General features: G+C 46.1%; 1 protein-coding gene across 1 annotated transcript in view; it reads left to right on the forward strand.

Moving 5' to 3' along the window:
- LOC111153569 (spermatogenesis associated 6 like) overlaps nt 1–23,718 on the forward strand; it is a 51,026-nt gene extending 27,308 nt beyond the window's left edge. The window contains exons 7-14 of the mRNA XM_022512677.1: nt 1,079–1,156; nt 4,875–5,117; nt 8,331–8,433; nt 11,464–11,498; nt 12,261–12,460; nt 16,847–16,940; nt 17,996–18,098; nt 23,541–23,718. Of these exons, the coding sequence (XP_022368385.1) occupies nt 1,079–1,156; nt 4,875–5,117; nt 8,331–8,433; nt 11,464–11,498; nt 12,261–12,460; nt 16,847–16,940; nt 17,996–18,085 (843 nt within the window). The 3' untranslated portion in view covers nt 18,086–18,098; nt 23,541–23,718. The remainder of the gene's footprint in view (nt 1–1,078; nt 1,157–4,874; nt 5,118–8,330; nt 8,434–11,463; nt 11,499–12,260; nt 12,461–16,846; nt 16,941–17,995; nt 18,099–23,540) is intronic.
- Nucleotides 23,719–25,994: the final 2,276 nt, after the last annotated feature.

The raw sequence follows: 25,994 nt of genomic DNA on the forward strand, positions 1-25,994 counted from the left end.
AGAATAGCTAACGGCATGAACGCTGGAGCCAGAGCGCCCGGGTCCAGCGACCAGCCCGGCCATCACCAGCGGTCAGCTGACTTAGTTACTCCTCCACAGAGTCCAGATTCTGGAGCTCCACCTCACGGGGTTGTTGGGAGGATCCGATGGGTTGTTAAACGCAGAGCACTTAGGTCAAGGCCTGGCACAGATTGAATGTTACACAGGGCATAGCTCTTCTCATTATGCTTATGTTTTTTCAGTTTTACTGATGTATAATCAACAAATAAATATTGTATACACTTAAGGTATACAACTTGATGTTTTGATACACAATGTGAAATAATTGCCACATCAAGCTAATTAACTTATCCATCACTTATTACTCATTTAGCCTTTTCTTTCTTTTTTTTCTTCCCTTCCCTCTTCCTTCCTTTCTTCCTCCCCCCTTTCTCCTTTTTATTTCTTTCTCCCTTTTCTTTCTTTCTTTTTTCTTTCTTTTCTCTCTGTGTCTCTTTCTCTCTCTCTCTTTCTCCCTCCCTTCCTCCATCCTTCCTTCCTTCTTGTAGTGAGGATACATAAGATCTACCCTCATAGAAAATTTCAAATTTACAGTATAGTATTATTAACTATGGTCACCTTGCTGCACATCAGCTAGACCTCTAGAACTTAGTCATCTTGCATAACTAACTGAAACTTTGTGCCCTTGGCCACCATCTCCCCATTTCCCCCATCCTCCAGCCCCTACTGGGAACAGCATTCTCCTCTCTGCTTCGATGAGTTTAACTGTTTTAGATCCCACACATAAGTCAGGCACACCATATTTGTCTCTCTGTGTCTGGCTTATTTTACTTAGTATGATGTCCTCTAGATTATTCTATGTGGTCATAAAAGTTGGGATTTCTTTCTTTTTAAAGGCTGGATAGTATTTCATCGTATATATATATTTGTTATGTATATATTGTAGGTAATATGTGTGGATTATGCCAACCACACAAAAAAGTAATTAAGTGCTTACATGCTTTCAAGTTAGATGATGTGGGCCAAAAATATATTTCCAATAATTTTATTTGCTTCTTTTATGCTGTTTTATTTTTAGGGCATTGCTCCCAAAATAGAGTTTTCTACAAGGACAGCCATCAGAGAACGTGTGTTTCTGCAAAGAAACAGATTTCCTGTAAGTATAACCAAGAACCCAGTGATAGAACTGTCAGGAATTTTCTCCACAGACTTAAAGAATCTCAGCCCATCACCAAGTTTCAATGCAACTGGATGAATAGAAACCTGGAGATTTATTGCTGGGTTTGAATTTCCATATTCAAATTATTTGTTCAGCCCTATCACATTTGACCGAGTGCTTTTGACAGGTGTTCATCATGGTCTCGTTGGTGGAAGAGATGCAAAAGCTAAAATCACAAGTTTGACGTAAGGTGGCTGCTTAGCTTTCTTGTTCCTGTTTTGTGACTTTTGCCCTTGATCGTTTGAATAATAGCGTCCCTTCGTTCTTCTCCTGAAGCCGCAGCACAGAGCTATATTGGTGGGCTGTCTTTGGCGATCACGAAGGGCCTTGGGGCGTCCTTGAGCACTCTTCCATTTCTCTGTCATGCTGACTGCTTTCGGTGTTTCTTTTTACCTTATTGTACATAATTTTTAACCATTTAAAATATCTTCTAGAACAATATGGAAAATGAATGAATGTACTTTGTAAAGCTTCTTCAGGGGCTTTGCTTGTCATCCCAAATGTTGCCTGGATGTCCTGGAAAATCCTTGAAAGTGTAGACTATGGGTTAAGGGCTACTGAACGCAGAGGGTCACTGATCCGTGCAAAGCCATCAGTCCTCTGGGCATCACAACTCAGGAGGCCAATGATTAATTCTGGAAGGCATTGGCTGTTTTTTATTTTTAAAAATTTTTTTTAAATTTATGTTTTAGAAAGAGAGAGCATGAGCAGGAGGGGCAGAGGGAAGAGGGAGAGAGAATCCCAAGCAAACTACACTGAGCACAGAGCTGGATGTGGGGCTCGATCTCATGACCCTGAAATCACAACCAGAGCCGAAATCAAGAGTTGGATGCTAAGTGACGGAGCCACCCCGGCGCCCCCGTGTTGGCTGCTTTTTAGTTTCTCCCTATTTACCCACTATTTTCTCTAATCTGATATGGGTGCACAGTGATTTTTATTATTTTTTTAAAAGATTATTTATTTATTTGACAGACAGATCACAAGTAGGCAGAAAAGCAGGCAGAGAAAGAGAGGAGGAAGCAGGCTCCCTGCTGAGTAGAGAGCCAGAAGCGGGGCTGGATCCCAGGATCCTGGGATCATGACCTGAGCTGAAGGTAGAGACTAACTCACTGAGCCACCCAGGTACCCCACACAGTGATTTTTTTCAGTCTGTCTCTCTTTTCTACTCTGCCATTTTAATATTGTTTTGGCCTCTTAATATCGGTCTTCATTAAATCTTAACTTTTTAAAGTAGTACCTCTTATCGTTTTTTTCCTTATAACAAAAGTACTTAGTTTAGAACACTGGAAAATGCAGATAAGCAAACCAAACTAAAAATTGCCTGTCATCCTTATTATGCAGACATGAGCATGACTCATTTTTTTGAGTATATTCTTCTGTACACACAGACACAGACACACACACACACACACACACATTATTTTAATGTTAAAATATTGGGATCATGCAATACTGCATATGATTTTGTATTTTTCATTTTTCACTTAATACTCCACAAACATGTTTCTAACAATCTTTTTGTTGTTGTTTAAAGATTTTATTTACTTATTTATTTGACAGAGAGAGAAAACACAGGCAGGAAGAGTGGCAGGCAGAGGGAGAAGCAGGCTCTCTGCCGAGCAAGGAGCCCGATGCAAGGCTCAGTCCCAGGACCCTGGGATCATGACCTGAGCCAAAGGCAGACGCTTAATGACTAAGCCACCCTGGCACCCCTAACATCCTTTTTTTTTTTTTTTTTTTAAGATTTATTTATTTTAGAGAGAGAGCACGAGGAGGGGGAGGGGCAGTAGAAGATGGAGAGAATCTCAAGCCGAATCCACCCTGTGCCTGGAGCCTGATGTGGGGGGCTTGATCTCACGACCCTGAGATCATTACCTGAGCGGAAACCAAGAATCAGATGCTTAACTGACTGAGCCACCCAGGTGCCCCATTTCTCACATCCTTAAGTATCCTTAGGCCATGCAGTTTTTCACAGCTTCATAATTGGCGGTTGTATGGACGTACCATGATTTGGCCAATGGTTTTCTTGTTGGGTTCTTCACTGATACAGTAGTCAGAGTCTGGTCAGGAAGCAAAACCACACCTGTTCTTTTAGTAAAAAGATCTAATTATTATTATTATTTTTTAAAGGCCAAACAGGGATTAAAGGACTGAAGGACTGAGGGTAAAAGGGGACACGAAGTGACAGACATAGTATTTTGAGGAAGCGGCTTCCATCCCTAGGGCTGAGGGACGAGAGGAAGAGGTGGGGTCATTAAGCTCATAGGAGCCTGCGGGAGAGACCCCACACAGGTGGGACCAGAGCTGTGGGGAGGGGCTGCTTGCCTGAGCGCTTCCTCAGGGGTTCAGAGACGGGGCTCTGCTGAGTGGGACTCGGACCTCTTGGAGGGACAGTGCTCACTGCTGGTGCCTCTGGAGCTTGGAGGGAGGGTCCGGTGGGGCAAGACTCAGAGCTCTGAGCAGGGGACTCTGGCCGGCTGGTGCTGGTAGATCTGAGCGGGGCGCACTGAGGCCGGGTCTGGGGTTATTGGGGCGAAAACTAAACACTGGCCCCGTGTGCCTCTCTCACGGTGAAGCCCCGTGGCTGGGGTGACGCTCACGGGAGTAGAAGGCAGAACTCAGTGGGAATCCTGGCTTCCTCCTCCCGTTTTCAGTTTCCCTCTGGCGCCCCCTAGTGGTGGAGCCTCTGCTGAACGGCGGGCCGAACAGAAGGGTTTGCCCCTGTATCCCAAAGCTGAGTATCAGCCACGTGGGTTTGGAGCAGAGAGGAAATTGCTTACCAGTATAAATGATTTCTCATTGTTTGAATGCTTATTATATATATATATATATATATATACGTATACATATACATATACATATATATATATAATATATATAATATAGCTGGCGCGCCTGGGTAGCTCAGTCAGTTAAATGTCTGCCTTCAGCTCAGGTCATGATCTTACCGTCCTGGGATCAAGTCCCTCATGGGGCTCCCTGCTGAGAAGGGACATCGGCTTCTCCCTCTCCCATTGCCCCTGCCCCGTCCTCTCTCTTTCTTAAATAAAAAAGAAAAAGAATGTAGCTATACAGATACAGAGTTATTTCCTTATAATGAATTCCTTAACGTGAAACTGCTGGGCCAGAATGTATGCCTGATTCAGCCCCTCCCCCCAATATCTGTGATGAGGGGTGTCTGATACCTTCCAACTTCCTCCTAATGCAAAAATTTTTCACTGTTTGAAATATATGATGCCAGCCTAGTAAGTGATGTTAAGCTGAGCTGAAGAAAAACTAAGGAGAGAACACCCTTTCTTAAGTTCACGTTTGGCAAATCTGAGATGTTCAGTCTTCTTCCTGAGTTAGACAAAGTTCCGTTCAATACAGTTCTATCCTGATTGAATTTTTCTTCCTTTTTCTCCCATTTTCCATTTTTATTTTTATTTTTTTAAAAGATTTTATTTATTTGACAGGCAGAGATCACAAGTAGGCAGAGAGGCAGGCAGAAGGAGGGGGAAGCAGGCTCGCTGCTGAGCAGAGAGCCTGACGAGGGGCTCGATCCCAGGATCCTGGGATCATGACCTGACCTGAAGGCAGAGGCTTTAACTACTGAGCCACCCAGGCGCCCCCCGTTTTCCATTTTTAAAAACAGCGTTTCTTGTTTTTGTTCCAGGAAGAAAGATATAATAACTCAGGAAGGCCTTTATCTGCAACAGATGGACCCAAACTCCCCTTAAATAATACGAAGAGGAAGCCAAAGGACAGTAATCTCAACAGACTGCCCCAAAGCGTGCAAACCCACGTTCCCTCTCCTGTGTCCGCCCGACGCTGCTTTCACGGCCAGCCTGCTCAGCTGAACCTTGGAAACAACATCAGGCTCTCCAGGGGAAGCAAACCTCCATTTGTAGTGAGACACGTGAGCCTTAAATAATTTTTCAGAGTCTGGAAGGGTGAAGGTGCGAATGAGGAGAAAACCCAGGAAGGCTGGGCCGTAAGAACACGTGGGTGATACTAAATAAAGGGGGAATTCTTTTTTTTTTTTTTTTTTTAACTGGAAACATTTTATTGTTTTTTAATTTATTATTTTTTAATGTATTTTTTATTATGTTCAATTAACCAACACATAGTACATTGTCAGTTTTTGACATAGTGTTCAACATTTCATTAGTGGCATATAACACCCCGTGCTCATCACCACACGTGCCCTCCTTGATACCCACCACCCAGTCACCCTGTCCTCCCACCCCTTCCCTTCTGTAACCCTCTGTTTGTTTCCCAGAGTCATGGTTTGTCTCCCTCTCTGATTTCTTCCCCTTCAGTTTTCCTTCCCTTCCCCTGTGATCCTCCCCACTATTCCTGATGTGCCACATATGAGTGAGTAATTGTCTTTGTCTGTTTGATTTACTTCACTTAGCATAATCGCCTCCAGTTCCATCCAAGTTGAAGCAAAAGATGGGTATTCATCCTTTCTGATGGCTGAGTAATATTCCATTGTATATATGAACCACGCCTTGATCCATTCATCTGTTCATTTTTTTTTTAAAGATTGTATTTATTTATTTATTTATTTATTTATTTGTCAGAGATAGAGAGAGTAAGAGAGCACACAAGCATGGAGGAGGGGCAGAGACAGAAGCAGGCTCCCCACTGAGCAGGAAGGCCAAGGTGGGACTTGATCTCAGGACCCCAGGATCATGACCTGGGCCAAAGGCAGACACTTAACTGACTGAGCTGCCCAGGTGCCCTTAAAGAGGGAATTCTTGGGGCGCCTGGGTGGCTCAGTGGGTTAAAATCTCTGCATTCGGCTCGGGTCGTGATCTTGGGGTCCTGGGATCGAGCCCCGCATTGGGCTCTCTGCTCAGTGGGGGGCCTGCCTCCCCGCCCTGCCCTCCCTGCCTCTCTGCCTACTTGTCATCTCTGTCAAATAAATAAATAAAACCTTTAAAAAAAAAAGAGGGAATTCAAATTAAATAATAACTATGATTAGCTGAAGTTCGCTGCCTAGAGTCATTGTCAGGAAAGTCATCCAAAGGAACGCCTGAATGGCTCAGTTGGTTAATCGTCTGCCTTTGGCTCAGGCCATGATCCCAGGGTTCTAGGACTGCGTCCCACATCGGGCTCCCTGGTCAGCAGGGAACCTGATTCTCCCTCTGCTTGCTGCTCCCCTTGTTCATGCTCTCTCCCTCTCCCTCTGACAAATAAATAAATAAATCTTAAAAAAAAAAAAAGGAAAGTCATACAAAGATGTCTCATGCAGAGGACTTGCTCAGTACGTGTCAGTCATCCCTATTTTTAATTTTTGGAAATTATTAATAGAGTGTGATCCCTCCCTGTGACAACCTGCCGTTTTTTTTTTTATCCAGAAGGATCAGCGGACTGGCAGGGGTAGAAGACACACATAACAAAGGCTGATGTGTGCTCTGTAGCAATAGAAAAAAGTGCTTGAGTTTTTAAAATGAGGTGGTTGTTTGTTGGCAGGACAAACGTGTCTGCAGGAAGTAGAGGCGATGGGCCTCCTCACAGCCCTCATTAACGCCGGCTTAGATGTAGCCCCCAGGAAGCAGCCGGCACATGTAATCACACTAGCCTCCTGCCATTGTGTTGCCTGGGAGAGTAATGGAAAGTAGAAAAAAATGAAAAAAAAAAATTACCTATTGGCTCACTAGCATAAAAAAAAAGTAAAAAATTTATTCAATTGAGTACATTTCCTTTCACTTTTTACAATTCCATAAGGTTCCCCCGCCACCCCAAAGCTGTAGTTCTACTGGATATCCAGACAAGTTTCTCAATATATACATGGTTAATACGACATTTAAAAGCATCTCTTCACGTTCTTCACGTTCTGGTTAATGACTTATTCTCTGAGAGCTCTTATAATTCCGGTCACTAACTGTTGATATTATTGTCAAGTCGATAACTTGGCTTCAGATCCCTGCTGGTGATGTTTGCGCGTGAACATAAGATACAGAGCGCAGTCAGCCACAAAGTGGGGATGCGACAAGGACGACGGCATGCGGGGCTGGTTTGTAACAGAGGTTACTTGGCTAGAAACCATAGAACAGAACAGCTGTTTTCCTCCTAGTGACTTGGGTAAAAATGGCAAAGTCTAGCAACCAGTCTTTAAACATGGCGTAATAAAACTGTGGTTGAGTTGAATTTATTAGGCAGTCTGCTTCATTCCGTTGGAAGTAGATTTTCGTGAGATACACAGTAGTCGACGCCCCTTGGGCTAAATAATCTTAAAATCTTGGTAGATTTCATAGGGAATAAAACTGGTTTAATATTTATTTTATTTAACAAATTCTCGTACAGTCTCTACTGTGTACCACGCCCTTCTCTAAATGCTTTCTCGGATTCACTCTTATGTAGCCCGATTTCCTGGTCGTATGTGACATTTCTTTAAGTAGAAGCATTAAAATTTAGAGGGTCCTAATGTGAAGACTGGACATTCTAATCAATATATTTCTGAAAGTAGGGTGAAGAATAATGTTATAACTTGCCTGCTTGAAATTAAAAAAAAAAAGATAGAAATAAACAAATAAACAGATAAAAAAAAAATCCAGCAACTCTGTGTCATAAATATTTGGGAGGAGTCCCTATTCCAAATGTTTGGACTGGTTTACAGATTGTCTTGTCCGATTCAGGAACATAAGGTCACCTTCATTAAAATAATGTAGTTGCCACTATTCTTTTTTCCAATGTTCTAGACACTCACACGGGAAGGGAGTGTGGATGGCTAAAATACCAGCCCGTCATCATCCCTTGTCTTCAGGGAGGACCCCATCTAGGCCCACACTGCTCACTGTTTAGGACCATGAAACTCTGTCCTATTTTGAAATATTTTGAAATAAACTCCACTTGCTCTTTGCTGGGCTCGATCCTAAACCTGTGGTTAAAATATCATTGATGTCTGACTTTATGCTAACATTTAGCCCATACCTTCATGCTGAAGCAAGCTTCCCTTGTTGGGATAACACTGAACGTGCCTGGAGACTGGGATTTAATTTGTTCCCGGCCTTTTTTTGCCCGAGTGGCCCACAGCTGAGAGGGAGAAGGCCACTACAGGTAATGAGGAGAGGGTAACACGAGCGATGGTGGGTTCAGATCGTATTTCTTTCCTTTCTTTCAGGTGGACAGTGCAAAGCCTTTTGGCGAGAATATTTCAGAGTATCAGTCCCGAAAGTCGAGAAGAAAACTTAAGTTTTCCAACCTGCCTTTTCCGGGGAGAAGAGGTACTTGAGTTTCTTGTTACGCCCGTATATTCCCCAGTGGGAACAAATGCATCCTCCTTCAAAATCTTCTTTCGTTCTGGGCCATCCAGAGTTTCTCTGGAAACTCGAGGCCTGATTCTCAAGTCGAGTCCAGTGGTGGAGTTGGCAGGGCGGGAGCTCCCCTGGAGCAGAGCCGGAGGAGAAGCTGTCCCTTTCCCAGTTCCCCGAGCTGTGGCAGGAGCGTGCTCCCTGTCACGCCATCACCTGCGAGCTCTGCAGCAGATGCTCCCTGGCTGGGCCGGGCACATGGGGGTCGGCTTGTCCTTGTGTGAACGCCCTCAGAGGCACCGCTGAGAGCTCACAGATGAGGCCTGGCATTTCTCTGGACGGGAAGGAGTGGGAGCTCCGTGGAGATCAGGAGGCATAACCTCTGCTCCTTCCAGGTCAGGGAGGAGGGGAACCAACATGGCCTGAAGCAAGGTTCAGTTAGGTTAAGGCAGGGAATCCCACCCGTGGAGGTGTCAGGACCCTTTTGCCTTCTTAAATATTATTATTTATACAGGTTTTTTTTGTTTTTATTTATACGGATGAGATCTATTAATAGTTTATATAGATGAGATCTATTAATATCTAGCATTTTAGAAATGGAAGCTGAGAAATTTGTAAAATACTGGAATACACAAGCACACCTTCCATTAGCCATTCTGAGTGGTGATGTCATGATGCATCATGTAGCTTTCGGAAACTTCCATTGTACAGTTGTGAGAGAATGAGAAAAAGAGAAGTCCTGTCTTAGTGTTATTGGAACAGTCTTGACCTTGCAGAGCTCCTGAAAGTTCTTGGTGACCCCTGGGGAGATCTCTGGACACAAGATATGTTGAGAGTCACTGAGTAAGTGCATCTCTTGCTGGCGTTGACCTTATGATTGAACCCCCGCACCATATAAGCTCTGAAGGTCATGGTGGTGAAGTTCGTCCATTCCTGAACTTGATCAGAATTCTTAGGCTAGAAATGCCAGCCCGTTTTCTTGACTCCTGGTGGAATTGGACCTAGGCCGTCCCTGATGACAAGTTCCCTATTTTAGGCTTAAAGGCTTGTACTTTAAAGGGGGCCACATGGTCTCTTTTGGTAACTCAAGTCGGTGTTCTTGAATCACGGTGACTGTTAGCAGCCCACCGAGGGCAGAGTGCAAGGTTTGAAGCAGAAGGTGCTTTGTCTCCTCTGACATTTAAGTCCTTTGGATTGAAAATCACCCATGTCTCCTATACAAGCAGCACTGCCTTCCCTCTTACGGTGAAATCAGGCAACGGCAGACATCCTTTCCTGGGGACGACATGTTGGGCTTAATGCTGGCTCGGTTACGATGGGGCTCTCATGCATCACACCGGTCTTGGCCTCTTTGTCTTTTCTTAATCCTGGCAGGTGGAGAAGGGAGGCTCCAGAGAGCTTACAGAGTGTGCACTGGTCACACCCCGAGTGTTTGGCATACCTACATTTAGAGAAGACGTTCAGACCTCTGGTTTCTCAGCTGGAGTCCCCGTAGCTTCCAAGCCAGACCTTTGCTTAGGTCACCTGTCCGCTCATTCATCCAGGCCTAAGGTAGATGAAAGCAGTGCTGCTCAAGCTTGAATGTGCATTTGAATCACCTGGGGGTCTTGTTCAAGAGTAGATTTGAATCAGCAGGGCTGGGGTGGGGCCTGGGAGCCCTCTTTTCTTGCAAGCTTCCAGGTGATGATGTGGCTGGCCCACGGACTGCACTTTGAGAGACAACGGAACAAGGGCTATCCCCCTGTGAGAGGGAGTGCTCCAAACAGTTGCAAGGGGGTTTTTAGGCAGCAGGCACATTTGTGGCTGTGGCTGTAAAGGGCCTTAGCATTGCCAGCGCCCCTGCTCAGCTGGGAGCTGGGGAGAAGACAGCTTCTGGGACAAGACAGACACACCCACGGCTGTGCCTGGAGGCTGTGAGCGCTGGGCTGGAAAAAAGCCCTTTTCGTATCTCTCTTCTTAGTGCTAGTGGCACGGGGGCTTCAGCAATCCTTGAAAAGCCGGTTGTCACTGCCTAAGCCCCAAGCACAGAGGGGGAAGGCACGGTGGCCTTGGCCTGGCCTAGCCTTGCAAAGACTCCTTCCAATAGCATTTTTTTTTTTTTTTTTTGAATTTGGAAAAATCCGATTTAGTCTTGATTCTACCTGTGTGTGTTTATCACATCACTTCCTGGTCATTCTCACCACCCTCTGGCATTAGGTCTGCTTAACTTAGGATCGTTCAGGGTAATGATTACGCTGTGCACCTCTCCTGCCTTATGCTTTCCCCAGCTCTTGTCTCTTTATTGTTTCTACGTAACCTTTGTGTCTACCTTGGACAAGCATGCTCGAGAATTCCTGCATAAATAGGGTTCCACGTAAACCAAAGACAGGGAATGACAGAAGAGGCAGAGTAGATGCATTTTTTTTTTTAAAAGATTATTTATTTATTTATTTGACACAGAGAGAGAGATCACAAGTAGACAGAGAGGCAGGCAGAGAGAGAGAGAGAGAGAGAGGGAAGCAGGTTCCCTGCTGAGCAGAGAGCCCGATGCGGGACTTGATCCCAGGACCCTGAGATCATGACCTGAGCCGAAGGCAGCGGCTTAACCCACTGAGCCACCCAGGCGCCCAGAGTAGATGCATTTTATTTATCTGATAGCCACCTGGCTTTCTTTTAGGCTCTGGGTGCCTGGGCCAGTACGAGTTTTGTTTTCCAGGCTGTGTACGGATTACCGAATTTATGGATTCACTTTAGGCTCTCCTTTGCCCTTCCCACATCCCTGTGTGCTGTCATTAATAACATAACTTCATCGGGCCTCAGGAGGACAGAAACACTCCTAGGTAGGATCGCAGTGACTCAAGGGACATGTAAAAGTTGACAGCGTAACTTACAAGGGAGCATTTAAATTCTTTAATAATTCATCCCCATGTCATATTTCCGTGCTCTGTGGAACAAATGTCACAGTGGTGTTAGGGGTAATTGGTCTTAATGAGTCACTGAAATACCTCTTCCTCTTTCTTCTAGCTGCTTCTCTTGACAGCCTTGCCGCTAACGTAAAGGTAATTGTAGAAATAGCATTTGTGAAATGACTTACTTCCCGCTCTAATGTCGGTTATTGTGCCTTCCCCGACGAGTGGTGGGAAATGTATTGCTAGCAAGTGCTGCTCATGGGAACGCATTGCTGGAGTCTCAGCAGAGTCTGAGCGGTGCCTGGGCCCTCCTGTGTGCTTTGTGCTCGTTGGTTTGTTCCCCTCACCTACGCGCTCTTCATCTGTGGAATGAATCCCCCTGCATGTGGCCCCAGAACCTGCTTCAGGAGTAGGTGTTCTTCCTGCTTTTTTTCCTAAGCGGATACTTTCATAATACATAGAGGTGGTAAGTCACTTGCTCTTGAAGTTTGATTGGTTTGGGAAGATGAAGGCTCAAACTTCGATGTTCCAACATGAAAATAGATACAGGCAAAGAATGGAGTATATGGGGCTTTTCATGCCGTGGCATTTAAATAGTTTATTTAAAAAATGATGTCTTCACCAAACCTGATAATCCCATATGCTCATAAATCAAACCTCAGAGCATGAGTTTCTTTTGGCTTGTGGATATATACCAAATGTGCAGAATTTTGGTTACCTTTCCTTGACCTTGAGCTTCTGAGCATTTTCTCTCTCACACTGCCAGTTCCTTCTCCTCTTTTACTGGGGGAGCTCCCCGGGGGGCAGGCCCTCTATCCGCTTGTCCCCTTTCTCACCCCACCCACCCCCAGCTCTAAATTCAGCAAACGAAAACAAAATCACAGCTGAAGAATCATGCATGTTGTCCCTTAGGTTATCAAAGAGCCAGATGAACGGATTGTTTTAAGGAAAGAATCATTGTCACCTTTCGATTCAAGTAAGTTCGGAAAACCCTCGCCCAGTTACAGTAACCAAGGGGATGCTGATTTCCTCGGGGAAGCTTCGTTTGCCACCTCCCAGCATTCCAGATCCGCCAGCCCTCTTCTGGATGAGCCCCTTCTCTGCGATGAAAGGTCAGTGGCAAGCCCCCCATTTATTTCATTGTGTGAAAAGTGTGTTGTGGTCTAGCAGAAATGAAGCCTGGTCACTCCATCGCTTGCTTCCTTAGGGTTATTCAGCTGTTGATATGAAAAATCAGTGTTCGTTTTTAAGCCTTCCCAGAAGGAAGAGTTGAAGCCTTTTCTCTCGCCTGTGGAAAGCATATCTCAGAATGTTTGTTGAAAACGGGACAAACATGGGGCGCCTGGGTGGCTCAGTGGGTTAAGCCTCTGCGTTAGGCTCAGGTCATGATCCCAGGTCCTGGGATCGAGCCCCGAATCAGGCTCTCTGCTCAGTGAGGAGCCTGTTCCTCCCCCCACCCACCGCCTGCCTCTCTGCCTACTTGTGATTTCTGTCTGTGAAATAAATAAATAACATCTTTAAAAAAAAAAAAGAAAATGGGACAAACAGCTAACTTGGCATAGGTGCTATTTATCTATCCATTTTTGTCTTCCATAAAAAAACAAAAGGAGTGAAAAAAAAATCACCCATAGTTCTGCCACTCAAAGGCAAAGATTATTAACATGTAGGTGTATTTTCTCTTTTTTTTTGGACATGTTTTCTTGGCTTATGTATAGGATTGTCACAAATAACACTCCCCACCTCCCGCCCAGTTGCGTATATGTGGCAGGCAGACCAGAAATCGTTTTTTTGTTTTCCAGACTGTGCCATCTGGTAAAATGACCAGCCATCCAGCTGGCCTGGGACTACTGTGACTTTAGCCCTTGACGTCCTTCATTCTGGGAAACCCCTGATTCCCAGGCAAGCCAGGATGGTCTGGTCACCTTAGCTCCGGGAAAATGGCACTGAAGATAACGTTTTTAAGACAGTTGTTAAAAATGGATAGTTGACATATTATACTAGTTTCAGGCGTACAGAGTAATGATTCCGTTTTAGTGTATATTGCAGAATGATCATCCCAGTAAACCCAGTTTACCTCGGTCACCATACGTAGCTATAGAATTTTGTTTTTTCTACAGAGTGCTGAGAACTCTTAAGATTTATTCTCTCTCTCTCTCTCAAAAAAAAAAAATTTATTCTCTCAGCAACTTTTAAATATCCAAGATGGTGTTAACTGTAGTCTCCACGCATATGTCTATATATTTCTTTTATAACAGGAAATTGTCCTTTTGACTCCCCTGATCCCCAGAGTCCAGCCACCAGCAGTCTGGTCTCTGTAGCTGTGAGCTTATTTGTGTTCTTCCTTAATTCCATCTACAGATGAGAGCACATGGTTTTTGTCTTTCTTAAGACAGTTGTTCTGGGGAAAAAAAAAAAAAAACTAACAAAAAACAAACTGTTATGCCGGTGTCCTCTTCTCTGCACTGTTAGTCATGACAATAAGGAGAGAGAGTCTCGTATCCAAGTGACACGATTGCTCACAAAGGGACTTGGTAGTAAATCCCAGTAGTAGTAAATCCCAGTAGGTAGTATAGTAGGTAGTACTACCCAGTCAGTAGTAAATCCCAGAATGAAAGTCACAATGAAATGAAAGCCCTGCAATTTTAATAGGAATTATATTAAGTTTGACTAAGACTAAGAAAGTGGCCGTGCGTTCTTAGTGCTTTGCAGAAATGATAGAATACATTTACATTGAAATGTTGTATCATAGACTTGAGGAGACCAAGTCAAATATTTTAGTAAAATCTATTAAAGAATGGTGAATTCCTGATTACTTACTTTTTGGGAGGAAAATGACATGAAATAGATTTTTTAAAAACCAGTCCTGGCACGCAGAGACAGGTGGTTAGAGACATTTACGACCCTCTCTCTACTTGGCCTTCGTCTCCTCTTGGCTTAGCCTCTGGACATAAAGATTTAAACAGAGACAGGAAAGGACCTTCAGCTGGTGGTCAGGGGACGTGAGTTCTGGTGCCCATCTGTGTCTAACTGCTGTGTGATCTCACAGAAGTGCTCAGCCTTGTAGACCTTCTAGACTTTGGTTTCCCCATCTGTAAAATGGGTGTGATGATCAAACAGCCATTCTCTTACAGGTACAAAATGGTTCTCTGCTGTCAGAATCAGGGACAGCTTATAGCTTTTGTCCATGTGCCCGTGTTTATACATTTCCCAAACTCCTCGTAATTAGCCTAGTGAGCATTTCTGAGGGACGGAGTTGGGGCTGCCTCTGCTGAGCTCCTACCAGGTGGACTGGGATGGTCAGGATGCGTCCCTGCTTGCCTGTGGCTTCCACACTAGACCGGGAGGCTGGCATACACTCACATCACTGGATGAGATGCGTTTAACAGAAGGACCATCCACAAGTGGGTGAGAGACGGAGCAGGAGGTGGGTGACTTCCTCAAGAGGGAGATAAGGAAGGCCTCATTTCTTTTTATTTTTTTTATTTTATTTTTTATTTTTTTTTAAGATTTTATTTATTTATTTGACAGAGATCACAAGTAGACAGAGAGGCAGGCAGAGAGAGAGAGAGGGAAGCAGGCTCCCTGCTGAGCAGAGAGCCCGATGCAGGACTCGATCCCAGGACCCTGAGATCATGACCTGAGCCGAAGGCAGCGGCTTAACTCACTGAGCCACCCAGGCGCCCCTCTCATTTCTTTTTAAATAGATTTCTGAGATGGCTTGTGCAATCTCCAGCAGCCTCTCCTGAGTATCTTTATGCAGCCCGCCAGTGTTCTCAGCTGTGGCTCACTAGGAACTCGCCTCCTATCTACGGAGGCAGAATCCTTGGGATTGGAGCTGGGTGTGTGGCGGCCTGTAGCGTCTCTGTGGGCAGAAGAGTGCCTTGGAGGAGAACAGGATTGGTAGCCGGTCTGCTAGCCTGGAATGGAACCCCTAACATTTAAGACATTTCTCCTGATCTCTGGGAACTTCCAGCTTAGCAGACGATTTAAAAACATGTGCCCAGAGGGCTTTCTGTCAGGCGAGGCTTTGAGAATAGTATGGACCAAACATTATCAGGGTAGAAAGGAGGAGGAGGGAAGGCACCGATGGAAAGCTTCACGGAGGAGGGGGTATTTCCATGGGGGCCTTGCGGGGAGGGGATTGGATTATGATGGAGTTGAAGGAGGGTAGGGATGGGCGGTGAGAAGGCAGGGGGCCCTGGTGGCGTCTAGAAGTTAGACCAGCTTGCGGGAATAGTGGGTGCCAAGGCCGAGAGCCTGAGGGACTGGGGAAGCCGAGCTAAGGAGTCTGGGTTTTGTTGGACGGCCCCAGGGGGTTTTGCAAGTTCCTTCTCGGGAGTTAGCACATTTGACTGTAGGATGACGACTCCGGCTGCAGACCAGATTGTTATCCTCTACCTCTGATGGATCAGCAAATTCTGTTTGCCCAGAGTCCCTCTAAATGGAGCGCTTTGGAAATAATTTGACTATGAATTTATAAATTAGGCCATGAAACTGTGACAAAGGATAGCATAGTCATGGAGAGGCCATCTGGTTTGCCCGGGACCGTCCAGTGTTTATCGTACATTAGCTAAAGAGAATGATTGCACCCAAATTTCTGAAATTCTTTAAGAATCTTTGGAAAATGGTCTTTGTGCTCTTCATCACCAAATGGCCCATTCTGCCTCGGAGTTTAGGTGTTGGTACCCACTCCCCTCCCAAAGATGAATGAATGAAGGGATGAATTCAGTGACTCAAGGAATATTAAATACCTACATGGTATTCAGTACCTACAGGGCCCTGGATTCCCAGTGCCAGTTTCAGTCTAGGGGTGGACACAGACATGAGCCAAATACTGACCAGGTGTCAGTGGTCAAGCACTGTGAGCAAGGGGGAATGGACCCCAAGTGCAGGTAGTAGGGTAGACAGCTCCCTCTGCGGGAGAAGGTTAGGAAGGGCTTTGCCGAGCAGCCAGTGATCGGACTGAGCTCTGAAGGTGGGTAGGGTGCACACGAGTTGGGATTGGGGTTGGGGTGGCGGCCTTCCAGGCCGGGGGAGCAGGTTTGGCCAGCCGTGGAAGGGAGCCTCCCATCGGAGGAACTGGAAGGCTCTGGTACCATCTGTGGTGATGTTTGGGTCTGAGTAGCCTCAAGTAAACGAGATGAAACATACAATCCTTGCGGCGGAAAACAGTTGGGGTTACATTTTGTGTTAAACATTTATGGATGAAATTTCTAAGGATTGAGAGAAATACCTGAAATGCCCAGTAAAGTACAAGGAAGAATCACTCACAGCCACAGACTCAAACACCCACCATTCTTCACATTCTGGTTGCTTTTATCGTCAGTGTGTATCTTACGCAGATGATTAATGAAGACGTGCAAAGCACACTGTGTATATTGCTCGTTCCTGCTGCTTCTTGCTAGTAAGTTATAAATAGCCGCACACTGTGTTCTGTACTCGAAGTATCCTTTTTAGCCGCTGCATAATACTCCGCCCTGCTTTCGTGTGTTGGCCAGGTTCCACCCTTGCTCTCAGTCCTCCTGGAGGAAGATCCATGAAAGGGTGTGCAGTCTCCTGACATCCCACAGAGCTCAGCAAAACCTGCACAAGGTAGGGCTTCTGAAACAGTGGAATCTCTACTGACAAAATCACATGGGAACGGGGGCATCAGTCTAGGGCTAGGGGCAGTGGGGCAGGGGGAGAGACAGACATTAATCCAGTAACCACAGAGTTAAATGTAAAATTGTGATGCTTACTAAAGAGGGGGCCTGGTGTCCTGAGAGCATCTGAAAGGGGGCACTTGACTTGGTGGGGAATCAGGGCAGGCTTCCTAGAGGAAGAAACCAGGGAGCTTCCATCTGAGCAATGAGTTGCAGAGAGTTTGCAGGGTGGCACCCGCTGGGTGGAGGTCCTGCAGGGACGGGGAGCATGGACCTTTCAAAGAGAGAAGATGGTCTCCCTGGCTGGAAGCCCAGACCTGTGCACCGTGCACAGGAATCCCCCAGTCCAGAGAAGTTGTGGTCTGTGTGAGGCTACAACATGGAAGAAAACATTAAAAATTGATAAGGTGTTTTGGCTGTTTGACGTGTGGGATCTGGGGAGTGTTTCTGACCCATAGATAAGATACACCCAGTACTTTCTCTACTGCAGGCTAGCGGCAGTTAGCCAAGTGACCCATCATCGTGTGAAAAGAACTCAAATGAAAGGTTAGCAGTGGCCCCAGTGGTTGGATTTAAGGATACTGTATCATAGTCAAAGTGGTCATCTTGGTCTTAACTTAAACACAGGCATAGCCCAGATTTATAGAATGACTCTTATAAACGAATATTGATTTTCACAGGGAGGGGTTGTAAATTACTTTGCTTCCTCTTGGCAAAGTCATTGGCTTTGCTTTGTTAATTTCTAGTCTTTTCAAGTAAAATAATCCTTTGAAAATGTAAAAAGAAGGGAAGGAAGGGAGGGAGGGAGAAGAACAAGAAAGAAGGGAGAATTTGCATGTACGTGTACACACGGATACTAAACCCTCCCCACTGCCATGTATGGCAGACATGAGGTCCATAGGCCTCTTAACTGCAAAAGCACACATCTGAGTAGCATTGATTTATATGTGTAATGATTTATATGTTACACTATGTGTAACGCAGTTGCTGGCTTCGCTTTTATAGGAATATTCTGTCTCTGGAGCAAAGTATATCATCGAAAGACCAAGCTACCTGGTGAAGGGATACCCAGTGCATGAACAGAGATATTTTTAAGCTGCTGTCTTTTGTAAGTAAGCAGCTTAAGTGCTGCTTCTTATTTTGATTGGCTTAAATAATTTCCTGCTGTCAGGATGAAGTAATTAGAAAATGTGGTGGAGAGGAGATGGGTTGGAGACCCCAAGAACCACACAGGAGGACTACAGCATGTGTGTCTGTGGTCTGCCAGGCCTGTCTCTGTCTCTCTTTCTCTCCTCTGCCTCCCTCCCATCTTCTTTCGTGGCACCACTTCTAGCTCCTTGAATAGTCTCTTCCCTGCCACAGGGGCTTTGCACCTGTTATGCTCTGTCTGAAATAGTACTTCCTGACCCTGTTTGGGTCACTTCTCTTTATCCTCTGGTCTCATGACTTTCCAGGACACTTCCTTCCCCTCCAAGGCATACCTTTTTAGCGCGCCACCGTTTCTCTTCCTAAAGCTGACACAATTTGTTGTTATATTTGTATTTGGGTTTTATAAAGGGCTGATTGCCCTCTACTAATGAAACCTTCCCAAGGTCAGGGACTCTGTCCCTTCTGCTAACTAGTAGCCAGTTTTGGCACCCAACAGTGGAATCCCACTGAACATAGACAAAGTCAACTCCAAATGCCGGGAGTGGGCCCTGAGCGAGAACCTCACTCCCCCTCCTGCCATCCTGCTACCATCCTGGTAGCACATGACCTCGGCACTGGGCAAATATTTTTTCGTGAGTGAATGTGGAATGGGGTGACGAGACAGCTGTAGAATTCAGGTCTGTGGTCAGTAGTTGGCCACACTGTCGGGTGACGTTATTCCTGAGGTGTTCTCTTCTCATCCCTTTCTATCTGGGCCTGGAATTATGATACCTCTTCCTTATTAAGCACTTCCCAAGCTCCAGGAGCTGGTGCCAACACTTCACATGCATCAGATGAGTTAATACCTAATTCTTACCACACCCTTATGAAGTAGGTTCTACCATTAGTTCCATTTCACAGATAACGAAACTGAGTCATGGGGAGGTTTAGGTGACTTGCTCAGGGTCACATGGCCAGTGAATGGCATGTCTGAGAATATGAACCTGGGTGGTCTGGCTTCAGACACCATGCTTTTTTTTTTTGTTTACGTTAAAAATTTTTTTAAAGATTTTTTAAAAAAATTTATTCATTTGAGAGAGAGAGTGTGAACAAGAGCATGAGCAGGGGAGAGGGGCAGAGAGAGAGAGAAGGGGAGAAGCAGGCTCCCCGCTGAGCAGGGAGCCCGTTGTGGGGCTTGATCCCAGGACTCTGGGATCATGACCTGAGCCGAGGGCAGACGCTTCACCTAACGAGCCATCCAGGCGCTCCCAGCAACCATGCTATTAAAGCATTACATTCCATTGTCTCCCCAAACCTAGATTGTGATAGGGGAGCCCTGGGGTGAAGGAGGGGAGCCCTTTGGAATTGAGCAGGGTCTGTGGACATCACCCTTGATCATCTCCCGTGAGGAGCCTGTGCTCTTACGAACGCAGCAACGACAGCCTAGAGACATCGAAATTATTAGGAACCTTTTTGAGCCGTGAAGGCGTGTGGGATGACACGCTAGGTGTTCACGGTAGGCAGGCTCCTGAAAGTCTGGCTCAAGGGCCATTCGCGCTTTAGGCACAAGCCACCTTGCACCCAGGCTGGCAGGACTCTCCGCCATCAGCACCACGGAATGTGGAGGAGGGCTCGCTGATAGCCCATTCTGCAAGCTTCTACCTCAGAACGTTCTGCTCGGTCGATGAAAGGGTGGATTCCGGGCCACTTAAGCTCCAGTTGCCAAAATCGTCATCTAGGTATTTATTAGGCGTGGCCACGTAATGACCGCCATGGGAACGTGGCCACGTAATTGCTGAATGCCAGGCTGTGTTGACTCTCAGCGTGGGGGACATCAAGTTACATAAAACCAGCAGATACGTGGTTGCTGGTGGGAGGGAATAGAGAGGAGGGAAGAAAAAAATTGAGTAACTCCTGTCTTAGAAAGTGGGTTTCCTTGGGGCGCCGGGCTGGCTCAGTCAGTGGAGCGTGTGACTCTCCATCTCAGAGTCAGGAGTTCGAGCCCCATGTTGGGGGTGGAGTTTATGGAAAAAAAAAAAAGGGCAGAAAATGGGTTTCTTTGATGACATGAGTTCCCACCCAGTGGTTTGGAATGTCAGCCCCACATTTGGGTCATGCATTCATGGTGAGGCAGGGCTGGAGGGCCATGTTGGTGAACGTGTTGGTGGTTGTAAGGAAATTCAGGTGACTTCAGCTTATCTTAAGCAAACAGGGCATTTATTAGAAGGACGCTGAATATCTCCGTGAATCCAGGGAGGGTGCATACAAGGAGATCAGGCTGCCGAGATGGGACGGCTAGAGTCCTCCCAGGGGTCAGGAAGACAGCTTTGGGAGGAGCATGTGCAGGAGCCTCCGCAGGCTCCCACCCCTTGTCCCCCGCCTTGCTTTTCTCAAAGACGCCCTCCCGTTTGCAGCTCTAGTTCTTATTTCGTGCCTTCTCAACCTCTGCGCTCACTGTTGAGCGGACATCTCTCTTCTGGGTTCCTAGTGATCTCCAGCCTGGGGGAAATGGAACAGTAAACCTTAGCGCAGAAGGGCCAGTGATTCTTGAGCCCAAAACAGTGAATCCGATTGTCTGACAAGGGAACGGGTGGAAGAACTGGGTGGGCGGGGGGTTGGAGTACATCTATTTCTCGTTATTCTGGATGTTTTGGGACTTGGTACTTTTGGTATAAAATAGATGATCCCTTGTATACTTTGAAATGGTTAAAATTTTATAAACATAAGCACAATTTCGTGTTATGTGACTTTGCCCCCCCGCGCCCCTGGCAAATCCCATAAACCACTTCCTACTCCCTCCAGGATCAGCCCTAGTTCTCTTAGAAGGTGTGATTGTCTCTGTGTCATGGTCCTTACCAAGGGTGGGATCTGATCGTCCCTGTCTGGCATGAGCTCACTGGGACTCCGCTTTCAAGGACGGGCTTCCAGGGCCCCCTTCTGTGACACCTCCAGGTCCCGCAGGCAGACCCAGGCCCTCTGCCTTCTGCTCCCAGACCTGCCTCCACTTAGCACCTCATTCCTCCAACCCTCATATCGGAGTTGGTTTTCGTTAGGGTAACCCTCCCAAGAAGGGAGCAGAGACTGACCAGATGGCCCCAGCTCTGGCCCATGAGTGTCCCACCACCGTGGCCGGCCAGCAGGAGCCACCCCACTAGGGATGCTCCTAGGAGGGTGGCCAAGGAACTCAGGGCTTATGTCCTCAGACGCAGACAAGAACTGTAGCATAGAAACCTTTCTAAAATTAACGAGGAGCAAAATGGAAATAAACCAAGAAAGAAACCAAAAAAAAGACAGAAATTAATGAGAAAGCTGGTTTCTGCTCTGTCATAGCTCATTCGGCCTCCAGGTCCTGCGACAGTGGCTGGCACGGCTTCCAACCTCACTTGTCCCGAGTGGACAGGCAGGAGCTGTGGTACCTCCTCTCCCTGGGGTCCCTTCACCTGTGTTACAACCAAAGCAAAAAGTAGGTCAGCCTGCACATCCCCAGCTCCAGCCCCGGGGCCTCTCTCTGACTCAGTCACAGCTCGGAGGGGCCTATTGTTTGGTGGCTTATGGGGATTGATACAATGGATGATGTCGCCCCTCCCTTCATCCCAGGACCTCTAGTCTCGCCAGTCCAACAGACACAGGTGGTAACTGGCCACCCAAACCATGGGGCACATTCCTCGGTCAGTGGTCCTCGGTGAACATTAGAATCACCAGGGGAGGGGGAGGCGCTCTGAAAACTCCTGATCCCTGGGCCTCGCTCTGGACCTATTTAATTGGAATCTCTTTGGGTGGTGCCTGGAAAGGATTTTTTTTTTTTAATTAAAATTTTTTTTATTAAATTTTATTTTTTATAAACATATAATATATTTTTATCCCCAGGGGTACAGGTCTGTGAATCGCCAGGTTTACACACTTCACAGCACTCACCATAGCACATACCCTCCCCAATGTCCATAACCCCACCACCCTCTCCCGACCACCCTGCCCCCAGCAACCCTCAGCCTGTTTTGTGAGATTGAGTCTTTTATGGTTTGTCTCCCTCCCGATCCCATCTCATTTCATTTATTCTTTTCCTACCCCTAAAACCCCCACGTTGCATCTCCATTTCCTCATATCAGGGAGATCATATGATAGTTGTCTTTCTCCGATTGATTTATTTCGCTCAGCATAATACCCTCTAGTTCCATCCACGTCGTCGCAAATGGCAAGATTTCATTTCTTTTGATGGCTGCATAGTATTCCATTGTATATATATATACCACATCTTCTTTATCCATTCATCAGTTGTTGGACATCTAGGTTCTTTCCATAGTTTGCCTATTGTGGACATTACTGCTATAAACATTCAGGTGTATGTGCCCCTTTGGACCACCACATTTGTATCTTTAGGGTATATACCCAGTAGTGCAATCGCTGGGTCGTGGGGTAGCTCTATTTTCAGCTTTTTGAGGAACCTCCATGCTGTTTTCCAGAGTGGTTGCACCAGCTTGCATTCCCGCCAGCAGTGTACGAGGGTTCCCCTTTCTCCGCATCCTCGCCAGCATCTGTCATTTCCTGACTTGTTAATTTTAGCCATTCTGACTGGTGTGAGGTGGTATCTCATTGTGGTTTTGATTTGTATTTCCCTGATGCCGAGTGACGTGGAGCACTTTTTCATGTGTCTGTTGGCCATCTGGATGTCTTCTTTGCAGAAATGTCTGTTCATGTCCTCTGCCCATTTCTTGATTGGATTATTTGTTCTTTGGGTGTTGAGTTTGCTTTTTTTAAAGATTTTATTTATTTATTTGTCAGACAGAGATCACAAGTAGGCAGAGGGACGGGCAGAGAGAGAGGAAGGGAAGCAGGCTCCCAGCCAAGCAGAGAGCCTGATGCGGGGCTCCATCCCAGGACCCTGGGATCATGACCTGAGCCAAAGGCGGAGGCTTTTAACCCACTGAGCCAGGTGCCCCTGGAAAGGATATTTTTAAAAATGTTCTTTGGGAGATTCTGATGCACATTTAGGATGGAGAATCCTGCAGGCGGCTTGAGATGGGGGACTTGGAATACCAACCCCCCCCAATCTTATACGGACTCTCTCCATGCCCAAAAATATGATCCTGTTCATGGAACAGAATTGGGGCGGGCTTAACAGTTCAGCCCAGCTTCTGTGCATTCACTGTGAGCCCAGGAGGCTGTGTACTCCTCAGGAGAACACTAAGAGGTAGATACTCGGCTTATCTCATCCTGATATGATGCAAAGAAGGCTGGTAGCTTGCAGAAGGTCACAGGCCGCTGGGTCCGGCTACCTAAAGCGGCCTCCTCCCGCCCTGAGGCTATAGAGCCGGCTCAGACCCCCGTGATCCCAGGTAGGGCTCCGTGCCAGGACTGGGCTTGAGTGACACCACCTTCTCCTCCGGGTGCTGACAGTTTGCCTTTTTCTCTGTACCATGTGCAGCGTGTGAAACTTCCAGCTGCACAAGGGAACCTGAAGGAGAGCGGGAGGAGCGTCGTAGACAATTCACTCAGGGAGCCAACTGACACGTCCTCAGAGAAAGGAACAACAGCTTTTGTTACGAATCACCAGTGTCTCACCCCTTTCAAATCAAACCCTGTACTCAGTCTTTTGTGCCCAGGTAAGAGTCACTGATTAAAGTGTTTCCTGTGTGGGGCTCATATTTTCTTGTCAAGTCAGAGAATTCATGTTATAGTTGGCCGATGTGTTTCGAGCTCCAAATAGAAAATAACTGTAGTTGGGTGGCAGGTGCTTTTTCATTTAGAAAGCACTTTTTGGAATTCTAATGAAAGCGTCAGGATGGCTTTTCAGGTGCTCCTCATTTGTGTCACTGTGTGTGTGTGTGTTTTAAGATTTTACTATTTATTCCAGAGAGAGAGAGGGAGAGTGAGAGCGCGCGCACAAGTGGGTGGAGGGGGCAGCGGGAGAGGGAGAAGCAGACTCCCTGCTGAGCAGGGATTCCCGAGATCATGACCTAAGCCAAAGGCAGTGCTTAACCAACTGAGCCACCCAGGCATCCCACTGGATGTGTTTTTGGAAAGTTTTTAAATTTTTCCTTCCTTCCTTTCCCTCCCTCCCCTCCCGCCTCCCCCTTTCCTCTGCTCTCCCTCATTTCCCCCTCCTCCTACCCTCCCTCCTTCCTTTCTTCCTTCCTCAGCTTAGATCTTACATGAGCTAGAGGAGGCTGCTATGTAGAGGAATAACCTGAAAAATCCTCCAGGAAAAGGCTGTCAACCTGATTTTCTTTTCGGTAAATCTGTTTTTTGTGGTTGGTTTGTTTTTTTAGTGTTAGGCTTGATTTACACAAAGTCCACTGACAACTTAGGAGGAGGGAGCCTTACATCTGGAGAACTCAGATCTTGCTCTAAATGTTCCCCTTCTAGGATACGTTTGTAAGAGGAGCCTGGTTTCTTAGGACTGTAGTTTAAACCACTCCTTCTGTCACCTGCCCCTGCCCCTTTTCCAGCAGTGCTTAATACATTTATAAGAGGAACAAAACCTTCCCCAAACATTTCTGTGGAGAGCTACTTTAAGTAAATATACTCTGCAAACATGACTGCCAAAACCAGATTTAAAATGAGCTAGAAGGCACCCTGGGGAAATGTTCACACAGACTGAGGGAGCATGAGGAGGAGGACCGGCCGGGACGATGTGGGGCTGGAGACGCATTTGTCTTTGTGCGGACAGGCCCAGAGCCAAGGGGCCTGAAAACGGGAGCCTTGGTCTTTCCTTCGCGTTATAACCTGCCATTTTCCTCTACCGTACCCTAAATCCTTTTTAGTTTTTAAAGGATTCAGTGACAGTCAAATTTCCTTCTCTCATTAGGACGACAGTAATCGGCTTGGGAGGTAAATTAGGAATACAACATTAATAAATAAAGGAGGAAAAAAAACCCAAAACAATAAAACAAAGTTCATTTATTCTCTTCTCAATTTCCAGCCACATAGTAAAGATGTGTATGTTATAACAGGGATTTCATCCACTTTGGAAAACAGACAAATGCTTGATTACACCTGCTTGTCCGTTCGGGTGTGTCTGAGACTACAGTTGTCCGTTATTTTGATGTCTAGTCATCATTAAAAATAAAAAAATACTGTGTTATGTGAAGGCTGTGACATGAGGCCCGGAAAAGAACCTCTGACAAAGGACATAAGCAGCTCGAGGAAGCCCATTCCAGTGGGATGGCGTCCCGGGTCAGTCAGCTCAAGTGGATGCCGGCACGGTCGCTGTTCAGGTTTTCTGAAATGGTTTGAGTCTAATTCCTCGATTCAGTTTAGGTATCAGATCTTAAATGCCCATACTTATTTAAAGTCTTTTTTTTTTCTGTTCTGCAAATCAATCTTCTTTTCACTTTCTGATGAGTTAACTCTATTGTTTATTCTTATTTTACCTTTTTTATGTCTCAAGGAGTTATTTCCATTTTGAGGAATCACCTTGGGGCCAGGATTGCAGTTGAGGTATTTTGCTTTTGGGGTATATAAGAATGTGAATAATTTTGTGAGGGATTGGGATTCCTTTGGGAAGATCTGTGTCATTAAACATGGTAAAACATTCCCACCTGTCTTGCTTCAATTTGTTATTCCTTTCTGACTTGCACAGGTGCAGATCTGTCAAAGCCTGGACTGTATATTCCAAGCAGGTGTGATGGGGTCTGGGTTTGCAGAGGCTCCTGGGAAAATCTCCTGGGCCCTCCATGCAAAAGCCACTGTGCAAAGTGGCCATTTTCCTAAGGTCTCTTGACTGACCCAGAGTTAACTGAAACCTATAGACCGTGAATTCTAAATAAGATTTAAAAAATGAGTGTGCACACGATATGTTTAACTTAAGAAAAGGTGGTTGGTTTTAAACGCATAACTGAGAGGATGGATGGGTCATGTGTGTGAGTTCAACCTAGCT

Source organism: Enhydra lutris, unplaced genomic scaffold (genome assembly GCF_002288905.1).
Source record: "Enhydra lutris kenyoni isolate GAN:26980312 unplaced genomic scaffold, ASM228890v2 scaffoldscaffold33, whole genome shotgun sequence".
Classification (NCBI taxonomy): Eukaryota; Metazoa; Chordata; class Mammalia; order Carnivora; family Mustelidae; genus Enhydra; species Enhydra lutris.